This window comes from Paroedura picta, chromosome 2, assembly GCF_049243985.1.
Source record: "Paroedura picta isolate Pp20150507F chromosome 2, Ppicta_v3.0, whole genome shotgun sequence".
Taxonomy (NCBI): Eukaryota; Metazoa; Chordata; class Lepidosauria; order Squamata; family Gekkonidae; genus Paroedura; species Paroedura picta.
Genome location: NC_135370.1, coordinates 121,377,775 through 121,403,570, shown reverse-complemented (window position 1 = coordinate 121,403,570; position 25,796 = coordinate 121,377,775). Strand labels below are relative to the sequence as shown.

The window sequence follows — 25,796 nt, the reverse complement described above, 5'->3', positions numbered from 1 at the left end:
GGAGTCAGGGAATGAGCTACAATGAAAGCTGCCTGCTTGCAGTCTTAAAGGGACTGCAGGCGTTAGAACAGCTACTTCCTCTGCTCCTGCTTGATTTTCCCGGAGAATTCAGCTAGGGACACCACCAGGAAGAATGGGGAGGTTTTCTGATTACCTTACAAAGCCAGAACACGCCGTTGATCTCTCGTGAATCACTTTTCTCTAGGAACTGCCAGAGAAGAATCTACTGCACTCTTCCAAAGAGGCTGATACCAGGCAGAATTGTGCAAAGAGATGAATGAGAATTGTGCTGCTTGACTAAAGTTGTGACTCCTGGCCAGAGACAATGGTTTTGTCTGTCCCAGTGATTGCACTGGGAGCTACCCTGGGGACCGCAACCAGCATCCTCGCCTTATGTGGGCTGACCTGCTTGTGCAAATACAAGCGACTTGGAAAAGGACCCTCAGACAAGGAACTGGACCTCGACACTGAGAATGCCAAACCCAGAATTCTGCAGACAGTCCAGCAGGTAAAAATACATTGTGGAATTCACTCTGCTATTCTCCCCTAGATTCAGAGGCACAGTGTGTGATAATGTGATTTTTAGCTATGCTTGAAAGATTTCAGAGTCCAGGGAGACTTCAGGACAGAAAAGAGACAGAAGGAGGGGGGGGGCTCAGGTGGCTTGTGGGAATCTCAAAGCAACAGTCAGCTTTTGTTGCTGTTAGAGATAATGTCAGGGATGACAAAGACAGGAGGAAATCACCATCTGTCTGGGTGGTCTGACCAGCTTCATTTGCATATAACCAAAGCTTGGGCTTCAGACGGGGCGGGGGGATCCAGTTGTGGTAATTGCATCTGAATATTTTATAATACTCATTGATCATTCCTCCTGCATGCATATATGCTTTTGCTTTCATATGGAAAAGACTTTGGGTTATTTCAAACTGTCATATTACATATGAGATGGAAATATGTGAGATGTATCAAGATCTGTTTTGGGAGATTTCGAGGCAAGATAGTAACACTGACAGAAACCTAATGATGACAAACATACTGACAATGGTGGTGTGTCTACTATTGTCCCATCTTGTGAGCTGGACTCTAGTACCAGAGTACAATTTCAGCTATTGCCAGATCTTTTTGAAGAATCTCAGTGTTTGGATGAATAATAATGAGGAACATAATAATTGTATAAACCCTGACAGACAATGAGGATAGACCATTAAGCTGGACCTTAAAGATTCCAATTCTCTCCCAGTCACTGACATGTCAGACAGCTATGGGTGAATAATTAGTCTTGGTTGCTGATCAGGAAAATCCATGTTCACAAGCAATATCACAGGTCATTGAGGAATGCTTTAGAAATAAGACCTTTCATCCTTAGGGATTCTGGATATAGAGCTCTAACAGTGCAATCTTATGCAGAGTTTCATCCTTCTGAACCCATTGACTTCAAAAGACTTAGAATGGTGTTGCTCTGATTAAAATTGCACTTAGTTACTTCTAAGATTCTATAGGGATTTTTGTCTGAATAATAGAATTTCCAAACCTTCCCTCAGGTTGGCTGTAAACGCCTGTTATGAGACACAACATTTTGTGGTTGCAATGATATATTGTTTTTGTTAGCATGACTGTTAATTATGTTCTTGCTCATAAGCTGGAAGTACCATTTTTACTACTTTCTATTGACTTATTTTTGGAAGATGTCCCTGAATATAGAACAAGGCTATGATGTTGACTAGACACAAAGCTCTAGCAACAACAACAACACAAGCATACAAGATTGGCCTTGATGACATGTGTTCATTCTGCATGTTCATAGATACGATCATGAACATAGGATCATTCTTTATTTTCCAAGTTTCCTTGTAACTTACCTACAAAAGAATTCAGAGAGACATGTCATATCTACAGCACTTTTGTGTAGGGTTGCCAGCTCAGGGTGGGAAAATACCTGAAGACTTTGGGGGTGGAGCCAGAAGTGGGCAAGATTTGGGGCAGAGAGGGACCTCAGTGGAGTATAATGCTGCAGAGTCCACCCTCCCAAGCAGCCATTTTCTCCAGGGGAGATCTCTGTTGCCTGGAGATGAGCTGTAAAACCAGGAGATCCCCAGGTCTCACCTTTGTTAGTAAGATTGAGGAAAAATGACTTGCAAAGGTCTCTCTCCTCTTAATCTTCAAAGCTGAGTGGAGAATTTGAACCTGGATTACCCATATCTGAATGTCCATTCTATAGCCATTAGGTCGTTATGAAGTCCACAGTCAACAGCTACAATCTTGCATGCCTCACCTTGCCTTTCTTGTTTGCATAAGTCATCAATGACCTGGTGGGAAGGATGAACAAATCCCATACTTTACAGGATTTTTTAAAAGACATGGTTATAGTTCAGTCATAAAGCAAGTGCTTTGCATGCTGAAGATCCCAGGTTTGGTCCTTGGCATCTTCCATTAAAAAGGGATTCCTAGCAGGCTTTGGAAAAAGCTCTGCTCCATTCTTGAGAAATGCTGCTAGCAGGAATAGACCATACTTCCTTAATCGTCTATAACATCTTTTTATGTCCATCATCCCATTATCTTCAACAAAACTTAAGCAGCCTGGCAACCCTCAAATTCAGAACTTTTCATGTTCAAAATGCTTTGCAATCCTAGTTGCAAATCCACAAAAGACTACTGTGAGATAGATTAGTCACAAAAGCCCATGTGCTATTGTCCTTTAAAAAAAAAAAGATACCCAGAACGTAGCAGGATTGCCACCATTTCCAAGCCTCTTTGAACCATTATGTGGTGCTTGAGGTTAGGAACAACGTCTGGGCATTCCAATCTGCTGTATGCTTTACAGGCAAATTCCCACTGAGTTCTGGGCAGCCTTTTCCCCATAAGCGTCCATGAACTTGCAACCTTTTTCCTAGACCAGGCCCCAACACTCATGCTACCTGGCACATATGAATTACATCCAATCTTTAATCTTGATTTTACACTTTTGTCTTGTATTCGGTGTTGTGCAAGAGATCTGTCTGTGATGTTACATCTGCAGAAGCTTTCAGTCTGTCACTGAAGGCGGAAGACAACTTCCCTGTGTGGTTCTGATATTTTCTCTTAGAATAAATAACACGTCTGTTTTGGCCAGAACAAACCTTCCTTCCAAATGTTTGTTTTGGAATCTGTGTCTCCAATTGTGTGGGAGGTAACTTTCATTTCTGTTTTTACCAGCGCCTCCGCCCATCCCTTACATCCTAGCTGTCTTCCGTCAGTGGGAAAATAACATTATTTGGAGCACATATTCTTGGGCTTGTCAATATTCAGGACGCAGATAGTCTGAAAGAGGACATGCTATACTTTAAAAAAAATTGTTTTTAATTTTTATTTTGAAAACTGCCTGGCTTACAATGAGAAGGTTTTATTCAGTCAGCTGATGTTTATTCAGCCTAGCATACAATTTCCTTCATTTTTTCTACTTCCAGAGAAGAAAGCGGGTTACTTAAAGCCCTATATATTGATAGGATCCCTTATATTTTATACCTTAGAGACAGATCTTTTACATAAGTGACATTTCCATTCACAAAATAAGGAGGCTTTCTTTTAAAATCATCAGCTGTCACTGTTTGAGAAGGAAAGCTTGCAGCAGGCACAATAAAGTTAAGTAGATGCAGCTAAAGAAGGGGCGGATTGGTCCCTATGGTGCTTCCATATGGCTCTCATGGGGGTTGTCAGTTGTTATACATCAATGCATTGCGTAGTGGAGTGCCTGGTATTTGGTAAGAAATTATAGCAATAATAATAGTTTGTATTTGTGTAGCGATTTTCAATTAAAAATTATCCCAGTCTCCTTGCAATGCAAACATGGAGAAATAACATTGACTTCCAATAAGGCCAATAAGGCATTTGGATCGTTTTTGTAACACTTGTGTACAGAATGCAGAGACTGTAGCCATTTATACCAGCCCATTCATACAAACATTTTGAAAATAATTTGTGTTTTAATAATAGCCAATAATTATTGCTTCAATTGAAATCAGACCATAAATTATGTGGGAGAGCCAGCTTGGAATAGTAGTTAGGAGCTCTCAGACTTCTAATCTGGCCAGGTGGGTTTGATTCCCCACTCCTCTTCCACATGCAGCCAGCTGGGTGGCCTTGGGCTCGCCACAGCACTAATAGAACTGTTCTCACCGAGCTCTCTCAGCCTCACCTACCTCACAGGGTGTCTGTTGTGGGGAGAGGAAAGGGAAGGTGACTGTAAGCTGCTCTGAGACTCCTTCAGGTAGAGAAAAGCAGCATATAAGAACCAACTCTTCGTCTTCAAATGGGCCATAACCAACTTTGTGATCAGATCTAAAAAGGGATTTTTAAAAAAGGATGTTTTCATGTGTAATATTATGTGGAACATTTTATCCTCTGCTGGCATTTACGACTTCTTTTACAATTTGTAAAAGATGTTATTACTAACAATAAATTTGACGACACCTTTTGCCACATCATATTTGGTGACAACAAATCAGAGATCCAAAGAGATATCAAAATATTAAACCAGACTTAAAGGGCTGTAAGCATGCAGCAAGAATGACCTGGAGAGAGAGTCTGGCTGCTTAGGTAACATCTATAGCTGTACATTAGGCAAAGGGAAGTGCAAGGTTGATGGAACCGGTTAGAAATCTTACTTGATTTCTCTCTTATAAAAAAATGAAAAGGAACTGTGTCTGATCATGGATAGACAGGACAGAAACAAATGATATTGTTGTTGTTCTTGTTGTTATTTAGATTTATTACCCGCCACTCCCAAACGGCTCATGGCGGGTTACAATTTATATAGCAACATATAAAAAAATGGGTTTGGTTTAGGAGAAGACTCTAATAAACAACAGTGACAAGGGATTCAGTGGTCTTTCTTCAAGCCATATGAATAGGGTGCCACTTGAAAAATTGAAGCGTACTGCCATTTTCTGTTCCCTATCTCAACAACAGTACACAGTGAGAATACAAAAAAACAAAAACAAAAACTCACTACGAGGCCCCCCAAAATTAAAAAATGCTGACAGTATTATAATAAAAAAGCAAACAATTTATATTTAACATACATATTCAATACAGCAATTAAAGTGGTAAGTGCAAAACAGCTTTCTCTTTTCTAGCACAGTGTCTCACAACATGGCAGCATGCCCAGCTTGCAGTGATAACTTCACTGGCTTTTATAAACTTGGGGCCATTCACACGACTTAAATGTAGGTAAACGCTACTAATTCAATGGTAAACGCTACTAATTCAATGTTCCGTATGACATCGTACACAATCTGCAACATTCCTGCAACACTCCTACAAAATCGCTTCATTGTAGCGCTTTTTGGGAAATCGGGAAAAGTGGATTCCCCCTGAAAAAAACGCTACACTTCTGAGCTCAAGCTGCAACACATCAGCGAAAGACATGTCCGTTCTCAATGTAGTGGTAGAAAGAATGTCCCTCCCTCGCTCTTGCCCCCGAACTTCCGGAGAAGCGGTCGCCATTTTTTTCCCTTAGACTGGCGAAAGCAATGAACGAGCGAGGCTTCTCCAGCTAAAATCCATCCACAGAAGTACTGAAGAGTAAAACAAAGCTCCTTAATAGTGTCTTTAATGTTACCAAGCACAATACAGCCCCCTGTTCGACACTGGCCATAATTTTGGCCACAAATCTCGCCCTGGGGGGGGGGGATTTTTTTTTTTTTACTTGAAGAGTGTGTAAACGATTAAGCACCAGCTTAATCCAACAAAAAAGGTCATTCTGAGACAATGAATGAACACATATGCCTTGCTATGAATGAACACATATTCGTTGCTACTGGTGTTTTCAGCTTTAAAAAAAACAGTTTTTAAAGGGAAAGGGGCTTTTCGGGAGCATGAACACAACAGTTCATTGGCTGTTCTGTTTGATTGACGGCCAGGGGCGGGAAGAAGCGTGGGAAAATATTGCTTTCTTTGTTGTGATTCCAGCGAGACCGGAAACCTGTGGGGAATGAATAGACCGCTACTGGGACTTCAACATTCTAATTAAAGGTATGCAGAATGACGAAATTTCAGTATTAAATATAGCATTTCTGCATACTGCAAACATTCAGCAAAATTGGTCCTTGTGCGGAAAGCCCCTTGTAATTGTTGCAAATACTTGACAATATTCTTAAACGTACAGTTGCAGGACATCAGGACATGACAGAAATTCCAGATATTTCCTGTTTCACAACTGCTTCCTCATATGTCCAAAAGATTGCCTAGTCTAAGAACTCTACATAACAAAGCACCAATAAATCTAATAGTAACAAAGATACATACCATCACAATAGCCTGATGAACATTAATAATTCTGTGAGCAGCAAGCCTTCCTTCTCTGCTGTATGCTTCAACTGGACCAAGGAATTACATTCTATCTATTGAAATCCTCTCCATGTTTCAGCTCATTTACATTCACTTTACAGATCCTTAATAGGGCAGAGTGCTTGTATATATAACAATTAAAACAGAGTTATTTAGACCAAAAGGTGCATGTTTTTAGTTGAAAGATTAGTTTCAACTCATATTAAAAGGTGTAGGCTCCCATTTCTTTACAACTACAAATCTTAAATCATTATAATTCAATATAATTCACTGTCAGTAGAGCTTCCTAACACAATTTTTCAATCTAGATGGTCTAGAACAATAAATAAACTATACTACTCACTGTTGCAGTTGCTATGTCTCAATTTAATATTAACCCCATTCACGCTCACTACATTTGCCTGGATGGCAAATTGGCTGACCGTACAGTTTTTTCCACATTTGAAATGGCATTGTGGCATGTTGGATTCCAAAATCTGAGATTTTGTATCTGCCTCTACTTCCAGATATTTTTCAAATAGTCTTCTCCTATGTCCTGATTGGCTGTCTGAGGAAGCTTTACAAATAGCTGAGAAGAGAAGGGAAGTGAAAGGCAAGGGAGAAAGAGAAAAATACATCCAACCGAATGCAGAATTCCAGAGAATAGCTAGAAGAGATAAGAATGCCTTCTTAAATGAACAGTGCAAACAAATAGAAGAAAACAATAGAATAGGGAGGACCAGAGATCTCTTCAAGAAAATTGGAACTATGAAGAGAATGCTTCATCCAAAGATGGGTATGATAAAGGACCAAAATGGTAGGGACCTAACAGAAGCAGAAGAGATTATAAAAAGGTGGCAAATTTGTGCAAACATTCACTACCCTTCTCAACATTCTAAAAGTGACCACAGCTTTAATGAGTTGGGAACCTCTGCTCTGGATCTGTTTCTCTTCTATTACAACCCAGGGATTGTTTTAATTGCTATGATTCCGGGTCAATTTTTGTTTGTCAAATATAGCAGGATTTATCTAACCTCTCTGTTAATCTAACCCACCCTGCCACAGGGCACTGTGTATCCCTGTTACTGAATCATTACCTAATGAATAATTCTTGCCAATGCTCAGGAGAATCAAGCTCATATACACTATGGAAACATAACTGTGCAAATACATTGCTGGTCAAAGTAGTTCTTGGCTGCTCTAGCATGGCAGAACATACTCAGCACAAGGATTAGGTTAGGATTTATGAGCCTGTAATGTGTTGCCTCCAGACAATTGCCTAGAGGGGCTGAGTCACTCAAGGAAATGGGGAAAAGAGCAAACTATACCAGAAGATTGACTGTAGATTGTACAACTCTATATTATGCCACTTGGTAAGGTGCAGACAATAGCCTAGTGCATATTTTACTGGAAATATTTGCACCCTTTCTTCTAACAGGACACCCAAGGTTTCTTAGTTTGTTTCTGTTCTCAATACTAGGGTGTTCTCAGTGGCCCATTATGCATGGAGTGGAAGGTCCGCATTCAGGGTGGAATGGCGGCTGCTAGAATAATCAATTATGCATGCTGCAGGCGGCAACCAGGTGCAGAGTCAATGTGTGCCGCCGAAAAAGCCACATTAGTGAGATACGGAAGAAAGTGGAGCTTCCCGGGACCAGGGCGCAACCAGAAGTGGCTCCGGAGTAACCGCGTGCATAATCGGATACTCTGGGTTTTGCCGCTGTTGCGTTCTGTCCCGTGCGTAAGCGGTTTGCTTCGCTTCTTCCTCCTTCGCATTCTCCATGCTGCCATTTCAGCGGCCGTGCATAATAGGCCAGTCTGAGGCTTGAAAGAGTTATTCTTTTGGCATACCTTAATGCTACATCCTGGGGATCAAAAGTCTCCTGAGAGGATATGCAGATTAGCATTCAAATGACCTGGTTCCAAAGCATGCTTCTTGCATGGTTATATATGTATTATTAACAAGACAGCAAAGCTTATTATTAAAAATTCTTTCATTGCAGGTAGGAAAATGTTCTTATTCTCCATTTGAACTTGAAATAGAATTTTCTAGCACTTACTGTGACTGTAATAAGAAAGCAGTGTCTGTATTTCTAGGGCTTGTCATGTTACGTGATTTGAAAGCATGGGAGACTATTGATTAGTGTCCGCTAGAGCCCCTGCTTTGATCGGTGTCATCAGTTTTAAGGGCTCTCATATTTAGAGATGGACTATCCAATGGAAACATGAACCTTCTATATCCAGAAGCAGCAAATCTCTGAATATTACTATTGGGAAGTAACATTGGGCCTCTATGCCCTGTTAGGGTGTAACAGGATGGTGGACTACTCTGATACAGGAGGGCCCTTCTTATTTTCTTAACCCTTCTTTTCCAACCCTTCTCTATATGGACAAAGGGCTAAATGAATCCTTTTCCCACAAATATTTATAAATAGAACATTATCTGTACAAATGAGAAACCATTTTCCCCATTTGCTAAATACAACATCAAGGATGCTCCATTAAGCTTCTACGTGTGATTTATACTGGCTGGTAATTCTGTAATTTGCTTGGGCTATTTCATCACTGGTATTTGTTTGCTTAATTAAAATTTTATTTTATTAAAAAAAGGCGTGTTTTTTATTTTTTAGAAAAGGACTCTGCATGATTCAGGCACCCATGGACTGTACTTGTGGCAATGGTCAGAGCTTGTGACTAAGGGTACATCAATTAACTTTCTTAATTTTTGCACGGTTTTTTATTTCTGTAGGAACAGCCCAGGGACATTAAATGGTAATGTGGGCTGTGCCTATCTCTTTTAGAATGCAACCAAAGGTGCATGGCTTGAGTAAACAGGTAGTTAATCTGCTTTCACTGTATTCTAATACTGTGAATAATTGATCTTGAGATGCCCATTCACTACTACATTCCAGTCCTTAGAATCATTCCACCAAGTCTCTGTAATACCTAAAAAAATGATAACTCTCAGTCTGCATGAGAAGCTCAAGATCTTCCTTTTTATTGCTCATGTTTTGGGCATTGACATATTGGCACCTGATGCCTCTTACCTTTGTTTCCATTTGACCTGGCCTATGGCTATTTGCTCTCCTACATTAGAATCCCTATGCTGAATGTCTCCTTCCTCTTAGTGGCTTCAGTTTAAAGCTCGTCTGATCAATCTCCCCAGGTTCCAGCCAAACAGTCTTCTCCAATTTGGATAAGGGAAGTCCATCCTGTGTTAGTAGTCCTAAAAAACTTATCCTGTGATCTCAAACTCCAAATCTCACCTGATGGTACCACCAATGCAGCCAGTGGTTCAACCCCATTCTCTTCAGCTCCTGATTTGTTCCTCTTCCCCTTATAGACAGGATTGAAGACCAAATCACTTGTGCCCCCATTCATTTTAGCTGCCTCCCAACACCTTCATAGCTAGCCTTAATATGTGCAATTGTGTTCACGGCCATGTTGTTCATTCCCATGCAGACCATCACAAGTGGATAATGATCCATAGGTTTGATCAGTTTTACCATCCAGACCATAATATCTTTAATCTTTTCCCCATCAAAGCAACAATCGTAATGCCCTCTCCACTCTGTCTTTGATTTTGTTTTGGTTCAGCCTCTGCCCTTGTAGCAAGTAACATTCTGAGTAATCTTCAAAGCAGTGTCACCAGTTAGACATATGAGGAACCTTAGAATAAGATTTGCTATCATCCTTTTGTTGCTGTTTTTAGATCTCCTTATATTGATGTTCACATGTAAAATATAGCCAAGTGAATAGATCATTATTTATTTCTGGGGTGGCTTGAACATTCATAGCTACACTTGAGGACATCTGATTAGTGGTCACGGAGAAAAGTATGATAACCAAGGTGATATAGTGGTTATAGTGTTGTGGGGACACCTTTATTCACATAACCTTTGCAATTATGAAACACTGGATTAATTTGGGCTAGTCATTCTTTCAGCCTAACCTATCTCACAGTTTTCATGAAGATAAATGGAAAAGAAGTAAATCATATCCACTGTACCAAGTTCTTTTGAAGAAGCCAAGGACTGAAATGTAATATACATACCACCTTGTGACTTTTCCTCATCATTTTACTGTAGTGTTGTTTTCCTGTGTTTATAGCTTTCCCCATTAGTAGATCCAGTTAAGAATGGAGAGGACACTGAGATACCTGCTCAAATGATTTACAATACAGGTAACAGAAAGAAAAAACTGGTACAGCATAGAGGCGAAGAGATTAAGCAGTGGTCCAGGAGGCCACTGGGTTAAATGTCAAAGCTACAAAATGTTCTAGGTGACCTTGGCAAGCTGTTTCCTCTTTCTACCTCAGTCTCCAACAGCAGCATGAACTATGAATCAGAGGATATCTTCTTGCAGAAGGTCCCAGGTTCAATCACTGGCAAACAGAGGTTCTCAGGTAACAGATGAGCTGTTGGAAAAGACCTTTCTATGTCAGAGATCCTAGAGAGCCATTGTTAGACAGGATACACTTTAGTTTAACTTCTTTGATTATGTAATTATTTTGCCATTGATGTGTTAGTCTGAGTGTATTCTATATTGAAGAAACCCATCTTTATCCGTGTGAGAAATTCTGGTTTAACACAAAGTAAGAATAACGTGATGGGTTCTTTGTTTCAGTTCAATGTCGAGAAGACAGCAGAGCCTGTACAGCCAAGAACAATCCTAAAGTTTCCCCACATCTATGGCCCAAAGCCAGTCGTGACTTCTTCAGAAATTGTTAACTACACTGACTACACCTTGCAGACAACAGAAGAGATAAACAAGGGGAAACCAGCAGCTCTAGATGAGAAAAGGATAAACATACGAGTCAATGAAGAGTTAATTCTCTCTCAAAATGGTATGCAGCTTGCCAAGCCATATACTGTTGCTTTTCAATAAAATTAGTGACCACACTGAGTTTCCTTTTTGGCTAATCCCAGCATAAATGTGCTCAACTGGTGAAGTAATGAACCTTACTATTGGTTAAATTTAGGTATGAGCTCAACACGGTATCAATTTAGAGCTTCACTGCAAATGTGACCTATTGAGCCTTTTAAAAGTGTCTGCTACTGATACTTAGAGCCTCCAGCAAATTCTCTGTGTAATTGGTCACATCAGAACACATTTCTTCCTGATGGTTCATCACCTTTATTGATTTCTACCCCCACTCTTAATGATCCTTTTAACAGCACAATCTAGTCTAGTGACAATACCAATTGTTGTCTTGGGGATTTCCCAGTTTATATGCAAATTTATTTTTAACCTGAAATATAACTTTTCAGCTTCTTCAAGGCACAGTACCAATGTTCCAGTAACTTGACGCTGAACCAAGGAACAAAGTAGTACAATATTTCAGGAAGTGCTGTGAGATGTTGTTGCCATAAACTGCTAGGCATAGCGTTTTGGATAGTCTTTTCCACTACTCAACATTTGTTTTGCATATCTGCATTTATTTGCATTTGTCAAATAATGTATTCTGCTACCAGGAAATAATGTTATTATGAAATATGTTTTTATGAATATTATTATTATGGTAGAGTACAGAAAGTAGCTAACAGCATCAGTATTAGAAATAGGTGGTCAACAGAAGAGCTTCAGGAATAATCTGGGAGAGGAATTATGCTAGATGCTGAAGGATCTCCTCCTTAACCCCTGGAGGTCTTCTCTGGCTTCACATGAGGATCTTCCATATAATGAATTGGATCCAACGCTTGTCTTGAAGGGTGTCTTCACCAGCAGAGGAGAGTGGGAAGGGATTTTCATTGATCTCACCATCTGATACTGACTCTCACTGTGGCATTACGGCTCCAAATGTGATTAGGTGATACTACCCAGCTGACCCCACAAGGTTGACTCAGCCTTCCATCCTTCCGAGGTCGGTAAAATGAGTACCCAGCTTGCTGGGGGGTAAACGGTAATGACTGGGGAAGGCACTGGCAAACCACCCCGTATTGAGTCTGCCATGAAAACGCTAGAGGGCGTCACCCCAAGGGTCAGACATGACTCGGTGCTTGCACAGGGGATACCTTTACCTTTACCTTTACCCAGCTTACCTATAGAGAAATATTCAGAGAGAAACAATGGCATAGGAATTTAAATAGTCCAGGTTCTCAAACTACAAATTCAAAAATATAAAATCAGTAGAGCCAGAACATGAGAATGCTAGTTTTGTCACAAGGCTGGGTGAGAGAGTGTTTGATGGATTGTCAAAATTTGATGGACTTTCAAACTTTAGTAAATATGCTAAATATATTCTATCAGAAATTTCCCTTTGTTTGGAAATAGTATGTTTGGACCTGAATTACAAATTTAATAATGTTTTTCATCCCAGAATCTTGAACCAGTCTGAGGCAGAGTTCTTAGTACCATTAGTAGCAAGGATGCTTAAAATCATTGAAGACTGAACTGGATTTAACCATGGCAGGATCATGGATAAAGAGCAAAAATAAAACAGTGAAGCTAAACCGTGCATTTGGCTGAAGTATGAAATCCTTTCTTATTAACCCAATGGTATGAATTGCAGGTGGAATGAGGGATGTATGTGTCACTGAACGCCTGAGTCCTGTGTCAGCTGCTGGCTGCAACCAGGTCCCACAGATTCACTATTCTCTTGGCTATAATGGACAGAAAGATGTCTTGTGTGTTGCTTCCCTTGAAGGTAAGGAGTCCCTGTGTCCTTGCACAGAGCACAAACTATTTGCGGTTCAGGTTTGCTATTACAAGAGGCTGACTGAGGCTGGAAAAGAGCAACAGTGCCATCCTAAACCAAGTTAAACCCTTTTAAACCCACCGATTTCAATGGACTACTTAGAATGGCATTTGTTACCATAAATTACATACACATGTGTCCTGTAACATGTGTATATTCAGCAGTGGGGAAATAGCTTTGTGAGAGGTCGGTAACGTAGTGAAATGGGTCATGTGCCAAGGTCTTACAAGGTGAATACACCCTTAAGTTCTCAAGGCAGACAACAGGTATATAGTAAAAATAGTAACAATCTTTATTAGAAGGAAAATAATAAAATATATCTACCACACTAGCAAGCTGTCATATAGGGGAAAATAGAGTGAGAAAAGAGGTTTCAGTATAATTACCAGTCTTGAGGAGTAGGTAGGCAAAGAGCTGCAACATGAACCAGCATGAAGGGAGCTTCCAATGGGTCCTGAATCAAAAAGCACGAGGTGACTTTGTGAGGCCAATGTTTATATATGTTTTGAGGGAGAGGGGCTATGTAATGTGGCCCAGGTGAGTACATGATGGAATTTCCCATGGAGCAGGATGTTGGACAATGCCTTAGTCAGGCTCAGAGATGGCCATTGATGGGCTTAGACAAAGGCGTTAATGGGTCTAAGAAAGGGAACCATCATGTCTCAATGGGTCTAGCTGCTGAGGTTGGGGGAAGAGATTTCCCCTGGCAGAGGGGCCAAGTATGAGTCATATTTGGAAGACAAAGAAGTTAGCCCTAGGAGCCCCTGTGCAAACAGACTTGAGCCAGGCCACTGAATCAGCAATACAATGGGATGGGGGAGAAAGAGGAAAGCAATACCTGTGTCAGGCAGAGGCTACCATTCTGAACCTGTGGCTAAAAAGCTCTTAAGATGGAGTCTTCCATCTTAAGAGCTTTTTAGCCACAGGTTCAGACCTGGCTTAGCAGACATTTACAGTGTCTGGCTTTGGCCCAAGCCTAGACTATTGAGGGGTGCCACTGGTTGTTGAAGACAGTATGCCAGTCTGGGAGGTAGGGGTCCTGCCATTCTTAAAACATTGTAATCTAAGCCATCAAGATGCAAGTTTACCCAGGTTCCATTGGTTCCTGAGAGGTAATGAAGCCTCTAAATCACTTAAGAACCCCAGGAATCTGAATGTCACCAAGCGGTAGCAGTTACAGCAAGCAGTTTCCAAAATGATCACTATACAGTCTACATCTACCTCTTTTGTAAAAGTGTACATCTTTTTTTGAATTAACTCCGAATATTGAGTTCAGAATGGAATGCAATGCAAACATTTTTGTAACCTTTTTCTTGTCTTGTGGTTTTCATTCTTTTCCTGGTCTTACAGTTATGTATGAAATGACAGCAGGAGACCAGAACAATGGCTGTGACTACTACATCTTGGGCACTTTGATGAGTGAATCTGGCATGAGGGAGGCCCAGACAGTGCTGAAAAAGAAGCAGCCTCACATCATATGGGAGGAAGCTCTGCTGTTCCCAATAAAGAAGGAGGAACTCTCTGAGGGTGTGCTGACACTCACCCTGAGAAACTGTGACAAGTTCTCCAGGCACAGCATTATTGGGGAAATTAAACCAAGTCTGGCTAACAAGGGGGAGCCATATGAAACAGTGCAGTGGGAGAAGCTGAAAACACCTGACAAGGTATTTGATCAGTTAAATTAAGTAAGACTTGTTTGAGACATACTACATTCCTAGAAAAGGATAGGACAATATGTTGGGTGTAGAAGGCACTAAAACATACGGGGTCAGTATCAAGTGGGTAGCTGTGTTGGTCTGAAGTAGCACAACAAAAATTGAGTCCAGTGGTGCCTTTAAGACCAACAAAGGTTTATTCGAGGCATGTGTGCAGGCACATTTCCTTAGACAAAATGGAACCAGAACCATGACAGATATACAGAAAAGGTAAGTCAGTGGCAAATTAGTAAACTGTGTCATAGTATCCAAATTATGCCATATTATGTCATATGATAATTCTTTGCTAAATCAGCTAATCAGTCCTTTTGAGTTCAGTTGTAGTTCACAAAAACATTGGATAAATAAAAATGCCCATGTTAGTAATTAAAGGCAGACACTTTCCCAGCTGTGAAAAGAAATCATTAGAAGAGATTAGTTGCTGGCCCCATCCATCTCCATCCAAGCGTGGAAGCATCCCCATAAGTGACAAGCCATGGTGAGATGTTATCTTGTCCTGAGACCAGAGAGTTAGAGTTGACATTTGCTAACATCACATTCCAGTCACATTGTCCCAAATAAAAAGAAGAGGGGATTGTAAGGAATGTAGATATAAGAGTTGAATGAGGTTAGCATGCATAGTGAGATAAAAACATCTATGCCCTTGTTGAGTCCAGTATACCATTGTTTTGAGAGTTGTAATAACTTTAATTTCGGCAATCTCCATTTCTAGTCTGTTCTTGAAGTTCCTTTGCAAAATAGCTCAAAGTAGCTGTTTTATTGCACAAAAATGTTGGGGCAATAACATTACTGATTAATAGCAGACACTTTCCCAGTTGTGAAAAGAAGTAATTAAAGGTGACATGTTGTTAGCCCCAATCTCTATCTCCACTCAAGCATGGAGGCAAACCCACAAGTGACAAGCTGTGCTGAGTATGTTACCCTGTCCTGAGAACAGATAGTTATGTTCTAAATAGCATTACATACTTACTTACATCAAATAAGAACCTCGTCCCAAATGAAATAAAAAGAAGAGGGGATTGTAAGGAATGTCGATATAAGAGTTAGATGAGGAAAAGTGCCATTAATCAGTAACTTTACATTTTATTGCCCCAATATTTTTGTGAATGATAATTGAACCCAAAGGACTGCTTTTTTATCAAAGAATTATCATACTGCATATTTGGACTTATGATGATATTGACTAATTTACTTTCTTCTTATATCTGTACTCTTATGATCACTTTTCCATTGTCTGAGGAAGTGTGCATGCACACAAAAGCTCATGCCTTGAATAAATCTTTGTTGGTCATAAAGATGAAATTGGACTAAAATTTTGTTGTGCTACTTCAAACCAAAATGGCTATCTACCTGAATCTAGCAAAAATATATTCCAGCATAAGTTTTCACAAATCAGGAGCTCTCTTCTTCGGATGCTATGGAGCACTATGAAGGGGAGGGGCTGCGGTTCAGCAACAGAGCATCAGCTTCTCATGCAGAAAGTTCCAGATTCAATTGCCAGGATCTCCAGTTTAAAAAGGCTCAGGTAGCAGGTGAAGTGAAAGACCTGAGACACTGGAGAATACTGAATGGACAATACTGACCCCGATGGCCCAGTAGTGAGATTCAGCAGAAGCAGCTTAATGTGTTTAGACCACTAATTCATACTGATCTACCCAGTATTGGCATGTATATTCTCAGTGTTCACCCTTCCCCATTAACTTATTCTTATAATTCAAAAGCCTCTATAAGCTGGGTGCATGAATTTTTGTTTTTCTTTACTCACATGGCATGAATAAATCCAGTTTTATAGTTCACAGAATATAAATGTATCACCTTATACAACAGAGATGAATTATACATGGGAGTAGTATATCAAAGTCATGAAATGGGTTATAAATAATGTTTTTAAAACCAGACATTCGGAGATGCATCACATGGAGCATAGAGGTACATAAGTTGCTTCTCTGTTCAGTGACATATTTTTTCTAGGGCCCTGAGAGACAACACATCATATAGTCGTGGGCTGCATGTTCTACCTCTCCCGGCAATAAGGGGCCTGTAGCAGCAGCAGAACCTAGAATCAGATAACTTCCAGGGTACTCTTCCCACCTCTTAAAAAGATGCTTCTGATGGCCACAACAAGGTGGCCTCTCCGCCCTGGGGCAAATTACTATTCATCTCAGGACTAGGAGTTAGCAGGTGGCCAGTTTCACCACTGGAAACAGATGGCATATGCCAGTTCAGCAGATGGTCTCTGGGAACATAAAATACCAAGAATGCCAAGAAACTGCCTGTGCGTAGTAACTACTGCAGATAATATCCAGTTATATTCAGAGGCTGACAGCAACGCTGTTCTGCGGTATACTCGGCCTTCCTCGCAGCCACCCACATAGAAACGACAAGGATGAGATTCTTTTTCCACTCTGAAAGGAGCAGGCTAGCAGGCTCAGAGTGGTGGCCCAGTTATTGCTGTGGAAGATATGCAGAGAAAGCTGGGTCTGCGTCACTGGGAGCCGCCTGGGAGAACCAGCCATTAGTCAGAGAACTTCAACACAAGTCCTAAATCATTCATCAAGAGCTAGAGGAGGAGAGAATGAGCAGGGATGATCAGAAAGAGAGGGGGCGGGGGAAGAAGAAAGTTGCTTTTGTCAGTCTGTTTCCAAAAATGAGGTTCTTTGGTTTGGTTTAAAGCTGGCCTTGCCTTTGAAACATTGGGGAGTGAAGGGTGGGAGGGGAACCAGATTTTTTGTCTTTGTAGTTTGTCTGTACGTCCCTAGAGGTGAGCTCACAGCTAGCTAAGGCCATTTATTTCTGGTGTAGACATAGAAGGATGCCTGCTATATCATATAAAACTCATTTGTCCTGCTGGCTTATTCATAATAAAAATTTAGTTCCATCCAAAAGCCTCTGCCTCCATGATGCAATGCAGCCAGCATATTTTGGGTGCCATTGAAGAGTACAGAATTGTACAGAAGAGTACAGAATTGGGGCAGTGGAGAAGCAGAGAGATCTGACTTATCTGACCCAATTCATTGTCAAGTTCTTCTGTACAGGCTCCCTTGGAAGGAATGGGAGTGTCCTGAGCATTATTTCAATCCAGCAGCAGCCTGGATGGTGCTGCAGAAGTAATAGAGAAGATGCTATTTGAACTTTCCACATAAGGAGCTTAGTAGATTGGTTTGGCCTTAACACCCTTTTCAGAGTGTGATGCAACTGGCTTCCATAGCACTGATGGAAAAGTGAAGCACAGAACAGACTGAGTGGCTAATCCATCTCCCGTCATTTGACTCAGACAAGGTCTCCCTTAGGCATTTTGGCACCCCACCACCCCACCCTTGCCAGATCCCAAAGCCCCTACTCTTGGACTCAACCAATCCTCTGTAGTTTGTTTGATGGGATGTTTAGGGCATTTATTTTTGGATATCTGGCTGCTTTTTGATAGGGTCAGATACTGTAAACTGTAAGTGATCATGCATGTGTATTTTGTGTTATTTCACCCTTCCCTGTCCTTTTTGACACTTTCTTGAAGCTTAGCTCTCTTTTCCCCAATTAATATGAAATCATTGTATGCCAATAAAGGTTTTCTGAGTCTGAAATATGAAATCATTATTTTAGTGATATAAAACAAAGCTCTCAAGAGCATTCAGTCAGTTCTGAACAATTCCTTCTATCTCCTGCTTCAACAAAAGCATTACTCCCTACAGAGATATTGCAGACGGCTGCTTAGAGGTGAGATTTAGTAGGCAGTCATGACAGGTTTGAGAAATATGGTATGTGAACATCATTCTAACCTTGAGCCGAAGCCATGGGGGAAAAACTCATCAACAATTCTTTTTCCCAGAGCTTTTTATTTCTTCATTTAGGGCCATTCTGCACAAGAACCAATATTGCCAATTGCTTTCACAAAGCGGAAACGCTATTTTAAATAGTGGAATCTCGGCATTCCGCATACCTTCATTTGTTGTAGAATCCAGTAGCATTTCATTCGTTCCCCACAGGTTTCTGGTCTTGCAGGAATCGCTAAAAAGGAAGCAATTTTTTTCTGTGCTTGTTCCCGCCCCTGTCCGTCAATCAAATAGAACAGCCATTGAGGCCCTTTTCCTTTAAGCACAGGTTTAAAAAAAACACACACACACGTTGCAACGAATATGAGTTGACTCGTTGCAACGGAGAGACCCGGAGAGACCTATCTAGCTGGCGTGTGAGCTGGCTATTCATTGTTACCACGCTCCCCCGAGTGGACCCCCCCCCCCCCGCACGGGTGCGATTTTTGGCCGAAATTAAAGGGAACTGGCGAACAGGGGGCTGTGTTGTGCTTGGGGACTTAGGGGAGCTTTAAAGCACTTCTGTGGAGGGACTGTAGCCGGAGAAGCCTTCTGGGTGAATGAAGCCTTGCTGGTTCATTGCTTTCCCCGCTCCGAGGAGGAGAGAGCCAGGAGGAGGGACTTTGTTGTAACCGCTACATTGAGAACCAACATGTCTTTTTTGCAAGTATTGCAGGTTGTTGGCAAGAGTGCAGTGATTTTCTGAGGGTGAATCCACTTTTCCCGATTCCCCGGAAATCGCTACAACGGAGTGATTTTGGCGCTAGTGTTGCAGGAGTGATGCAGATTGCTCACAGTGTCATGCGGAACATAGTTTTAGTGGCAAAAACAAAATGTAAGACTAGTGCTATATTAAAGTCGTGCGGAATGGTCCTTAGAGTTTCCCTGAAAACATTTATGCGGCTAGGATTCTTTTAAAGTGATTTAAATTATTCCAGGCGGATACTGTTATTATTGACAGCTAACAATATTTTAAAAATTCACTTTTGTCTCTTATTTGGAAAAATAACCCACACTTGAATTTGTCTGAACCATTCAGCAGAGTAACCCTCAAGGTAAAATGTCTGGGATACATCTTATCCCTTTATGAGAAGGAAAGTGCTTGCCTATTGAGATTTTTTCTCAAATGAATGAGAAGCACCATGCCAGAGAGGTCAGGTGTGTAAGGTCAATTATTGGCCAAGGGACCAAGCCCTATGAAGATAGGTTGAGGGACTTGGGAATGTTCAGCCTGGAGAAAAGGAGGTTGAGAGGGGACATGATAGCCCTCTTTAAGTATTTGAAAGGTTGTCACTTGGAGGAGGGCAGGATACTGTTTCTACTGGCTGCAGAGGAAAGGACATGCAGTAATGGGTTTAAACTACAAGTACAACGATATAGGCTAGATATCAGGAAAAAGTTTTTCACAGTCAGAGTAGTTCAGCAGTGGAATAGGCTGCCTAAGGAGGTGGTGAGCTCCTCCTCACTGGCAGTCTTCAAGCAAAGGTTGGATACACACTTTTCTTGGATGCTTTAGGATGCTTAGGGCTAATCCTGCGTTGAGCAGGGGGTTGGACTAGATGGCCTGTATGGCCCCTTCCAACTCTATGATTCTATGATTCTATGATTAAGGGGTGTCAGGAATATTAGGAAAATCAGTAGTACCATGGAGGTGGAGTGTTTGTTTCAAAAGTCCTGTCTTAAAGAAGTGACAGCTCAGAGGCAAAAGAAATTGCTCTCAGACATGAAGTGGGACTTAAAGAAAATCACAGAAATAAAATGGGAGGGGGGAATAACAGGCTTTACAGTGTAGTCAGATTCCTGTAGAACTGCCCCCACAACAGTCTGCCACAATTGTTTCACTTGCATAGATAAAACTTGAACATTAATTTTCCAATCCTTTCTTATTTGCCTCAGGAGCCTGATACAGGCTATGGAGAAGTTCTCCTTTCTATCAGCTACTTGCCTGCAGCAAATCGGCTGCTTGTGGTACTCATAAAAGCTAAGAATCTTCATTCCAAACAGCTGAGAGAACTTCTTGGGAAAGGTGAGTCAAAAATAAAACATGGGCATAGGTTGAATGAGGCAAACCAGTGTAGGCTGTGAGTTAGAATGGTTCCTCTCTCTCTTCAGCCATCTAAGGGGCAAGCCTAGAGCTATCACCAAGCTTCAAACACACAAGGAAATCAGCAGAAATACCTTGGCACCACATCCCCACATAGCAATGTGCATTGTAATGGTTCCCATTTGTCAGCAAACCCAGTTACAACAACACCTTTCTTTGGCTTCCTTAAATTAACTCTTTGAAGCACCCTCCTGTGTTCACAGGCTGTAAGAATTACTGACTTAATAAATATGAAATGGTTGGAACATTGAATGCTGCTTTTCATTACAGTATCTGGTAGATAACACACAGCATAGTGATGGAAAGGGCCTACCGAGTCACAGCCAGTTCATGGTAACCCCATAGGGTTTTCTAGGCAAGGGTTGTTTGGAGTTGGTTTGCCATAGCTTGCCTCTGCATAGAAGCCCTGGATTTCCTGGGTGGACTCCCATCCAAGTACTAATCAGGACCAACCCTGCTTAGCTCCCAGGATCTAACAAGATTGGGCTAGCCTGAGCCATCCAGGTCAGGGCAGATGTATGTGCTTATGTACTCCTCCTAACACAACATAACCTCAGGGCAATGATGACCCAAGGTAGGTGAACTGGTTGCAGTGTTTATAGCACTAAATGTTGGCTGGGAAATTTCAAGCCAGGAGGGTTGTAGTTTAGTGAAAGATCATCTGTTTAACTTGCAGAAGGTCCTATGTTCAACCACATGCATTTTTTAAAAATCAAGTACAATGTGTTTGTGTGGAGAACTATATGGTACAGATACAAGTACTTGCCGTAACAATATACGCTATACGTATGCTGGAGCAATAGTTCTTAATTTCATATCTTACATCCCGCCAGTCTGTCAAAAAAACTGGGTCCTGCCATGACAAAAACAACAACAAAGCTCTTTTCCCAAGAAGAACATGTCTACGTTTACAGACATTTTGATATTGTGTTTAGCTTCTTTTTAGCATTTACAGTAAGTCTTAAGGACCTACCAAAATTTCAGCAGCTTTATTGGAAATAAATTTTATTGCTATGGCTTTAATGGAGGTAGGTATGGCTGCAGCAGCAAGTAGGTAGGGCTGTAGATGGCCCATTACACTTGCAGGTGGATATGGAGGATGTGGAAGAGTGATTGCTTGATGATTGCTATGAAAGCTCTGAATCCTACCCATACTACTTCTGCATCACACTGGTGGTATTTGACCCAGTGGCTGAGAGCTACTGCACTAAAGTATGTTAGTCTTTACTAATAGATATGGAGATTTTAGGCAGAAATGGCAGACAATAAATGACCGCATGTTATCCCTGTTCCTGCAGATATATCTGTGAAAGTGATTCTAAAGCACCAGTCCCTGAAGTTGAAAAAGAAGCAAACCAAGCGGGCCAAGCACAAGATCAACCCAGTCTGGAATGAGATGATAATGTTTGAGGTGCCCCATGATCTGCTGTGTGCTTCCAGTGTGGAGCTGGAGATGCTAAGCCAAGATGGCGATGGCCAGAACCACTTACTAGGCAAGTGCAGTCTCGGCTTGCACGCCACTGGCACAGAGAAGAACCACTGGGAAGAGATGCTGAGGAACCCCAGGAGGCAGATAGCTATGTGGCACCAGCTTCATATGTAGCAGCGGTCAGAGACATGGAGCTGAACCCATGTCCAGTGGACTGGCCTCATGGCATCCTGGGGAAAATGGGTCCACCCCACATGATCAAGCACAATGTTTGTCTTATTGATGTTTTCCTTTACTGTTTCCTGCTTTACAAACATTCTAGGGAAGTGCTGCGCAAAGAGGCCAGTCCTTCATGGATTGATACATAGTAAGGAGCCATTTGCAGACAGTCTGCTTATCATCTGCCTTAGGTCTTTTCACACAAGGGATGTATGATTAATTAACAAATTGTTGTTTAAAGGAAAGGCAGAAGCTTGTGGTCTGATCCAAGACACTGCAATGCAAGAATTGCCTTGCTGGATTACACCAAAAGTCTATCCAGTTCTACTGTCTTCTGTCGCTGACTGAGGTTATAAATAAACCGATGGAAGATGTGGATGAGGGCCTTAGTCATTGTTTAAGACTTCTTGGTGTTTACAAACACATTTAAGATTGGAACACCTGGAAAAACAGTTGGGAAGCAAGTATTTTTGCTGGAGTGTAAATGTCACTAAACATGTCAGGTCACAGAAAGTTCCCTACATGGATTTGTTTTCGTATAGCAGGCCTCAGCCAAACAAAAATTTAGGCTAGACACTGAGGCACTGTTTAATGACAAAGGTTTTAATAAAATGCTCCCTCTGTGTCATTCACTAAGGACTAAGAGAAATGGCTGAAGACAAGGGTAGGATATAAACTGTAGAGGTTTGGCAGGGAGACATGGAGACCGTATGGTCAGCTCCATTTGCATTGATTGCTTTACCATGGGGCTATGCTATGTCATATGTACAGATAGCTGAAATATCCTGCCTAGCTCGAGAAGTCATATCAGGGGAAGCTGGAAGAGAGACCCAGATAAGTGTTCCTGCAGCATCCATAGCACTTCTTTCTTTTAAAGAGGACCACATTGGTTTTAAATTCGGTGTCCCTGATCTTCCATAACTTGTGGATGCTTTGGGGTTTTTGAAGGTGGAGAGTGTGCATGACCACACAATAGCTGCCATGGGGTGCAATCACAAAATGTTGCCGTGGGAGCTATGGCCAGCAGCAAACTGTTGGGAGGCTGCAGGCTAAACCTCCTTCAATATCGAGGCAGGTGCTTCTGAATGGGGGCCCTCTGCAGACCCAAAAGTGACACCTCCTGGGTTCTCTGCTACAGTGAGGTGGAGAAAAGTCAGGACTGGCTCTGGGAATGAAGCAACTGGATGCCAGGGAAACACAGTGGCATTCATGGGGGGCGTTGATTTAAAAAATTTTCAAAGCACTCAACATAACACAGATTGAAATGTTCAAGAACTGCAGCCCTCACAAATGTTGGATAAAGAAGGCTTCCTCACATTAGCAGGCAGAAGATCCTGTGCCTGGAGGTTACTGGAATAAAAGTTCTCTCCCCACTTTTTTGTCCATTTCATCTGATGCAATGCAAGCATAATGTCTTGTCTGCAATGGACAGAAGGACTGACCACTTCCCCTCTTCCTTCAGAGATCTTAAAGCAGCAAACAGTAGGCCTTTAGAGGCCTCCCACCTACGTTTAGCACAGACCACATCCACATTTGTTTAGCTTTGACAATCAGAATTAGGTATTCCCTAATAACACAATAAACTCACTTTTCTTACCTGACCTGCATACCCCTGCCACATATGGAGGGAGAGTGATGGCAGCAGCACAGGGGCTGTGGAGCATCTATTCAGATGTTTCCTTCCCGTCATGTTGCTTATTTATATAGTCATGGCTTATGCTAAAGTCAGACAACAATGAAAAAGGATTTGCAGACAGACCTTGCCTATTGTTGCACTGTTTGTGTTTTTTTCTTGTTTCTATGATGAGATTATTTCAAAACATCAGTGACAGATTTGGCAGGGAAAGTGTAGCCACAGTGCATTCCCAGATAATTTATTAGCGATGAGTGCCATCACTTCTGCTCAGATTGGTGCTTTGAATGAGCTGGTTGTGTACACAGTAGAGAGCTGCTTCACTGCCAGCTAGGTGTGCTTTTGCAATGTGCCTGTTTTATTTCTACGCTTTCCCCATTTCCATTTGCTCCAACAGCACAGAAACAAGAAAGTGAAAAGCTTCTAGTGGAATGTCTCCTTAGGTTGCAACCCTAAACATATTTTATTAAAAGCAAAGCATAACTGAAATGAATGAGAAATCGTTTTGACCCAATATGCTTAGGTTTCATCTGTAAGTGCAATTACTTTAGAGCAATTACTTCAGCTAGTAGTTAGCATCCCAGAAGAACTAGAGATTTACTTGCCCTCAATGGGCATTATGCCTGGGGAAGTTCTCCTGTGCAAGCTTAGCAAACAGAAGGGGAGAGGTACAAAACTGCAACACTTCCATTTATTTGAGTACAGGAATACACTCAATGTGTTTACTGTTTGCATAATGCAGCTCTTGAGCAAACTGTCTGCATACACAACAGAGCCCACCCTCCAAAGCAGCCATTTTCTCCAGGAGGGACTGATCTCTTTAGTCTGGAGGTGACCTGTTATTCCAGTCCCACCTGGGGACCGGCATCCTTAGCCATGAGAGAAGAAATTATCTGGACAAGTTGCCCTTAGACAACTGAGATTTTGCAAGTCTTGAGCAGGCAGAAGCTGCATTTTGGCATCCCAGCTGGCTCATGAGCTGCTCCTCTGAGACTTGCCTTCATCCTTCTCCATATATATATTTGCATGGCAGTATCAACCATCTTAAGAGCCTCTTGTGGTGCAGAGTTGGTAAGGCAGCCGTCTGAAAGCTTTGCCCATAAGGCTGGGAGTTCAATCCCAGCAGCCGGCTCAAGGTTGACTCAGCCTTCCATCCTTCCGAGGTCGGTAAAATGAGTACCCAGCTTGCTTGCTGGGGGGTAAACGGTCATGACTGGGGAAGGCACTGGCAAACCACCCCGTATTGAGTCTGCCATGAAAACGCTAGAGGGCGTCACCCCAAGGGTCAGACATGACTCGGTGCTTGCACAGGGGATACCTTTACCTTTACCTTTATCAACCATCTCTTCTTATGCTGGTTTAGCTGAGAGCTCTAAGAAGCAAGACTAATTGCAGTCATTCCTCTAATTTTTTTTGTTTGTTTTGCTTAACTACACAATTATGGAAAAAAAAATTCAGCATCATTCTCTGAAAAAGACAGGTAGAAAATTGAGTCACAGCTGTTCTCTGGGTGTGCTTTTGAAAATGGCATTGAAGAACAGTTTAACAACAGCGGTTAAATGAGGCTGCACAGCATCAAAGATAGAGTGCTAGACTTGGGCTTAGAAAACTGAGTTCTCTGCTAAACAAGGAGGGTTATAGAAAATGTCAATGCATTTTCACTCACACCAATCTACCTTACAAGGGTTTTGAGAGAATAACTGGGACAGCCTTATGTTATTGAACTCTGAGAAGGAAGGGCTGGCTATTAGTCCATTAGAATATTTGTTTCTGGCAGTATATCGCAGGATTAAGTTGTTGTACAGGCCTCATTTCCAAAGGTACTAAATAAACATCTCCCACTACCCCAGTTTTAACATAAATTAAACAAACAGTATATTTAAGAATCTA

The 25,796-nt window shown here is 41.6% G+C and overlaps 1 protein-coding gene across 1 annotated transcript; it reads left to right on the top strand.

Annotated features, from left to right (window-relative positions):
* SYT13 (synaptotagmin 13) lies at positions 1-24,016 on the top strand. Its single transcript, XM_077322288.1, has 6 exons — positions 1-508; positions 10,930-11,149; positions 12,815-12,949; positions 14,351-14,664; positions 20,418-20,547; positions 21,924-24,016. The coding sequence occupies exons 1-6, from the start codon at positions 326-328 to the stop codon at positions 22,226-22,228; spliced, it is 1,287 nt and encodes a 428-aa protein (XP_077178403.1). The 5' UTR covers positions 1-325; the 3' UTR covers positions 22,229-24,016.
* The last annotated feature ends 1,780 nt before the right edge of the window (positions 24,017-25,796 follow it).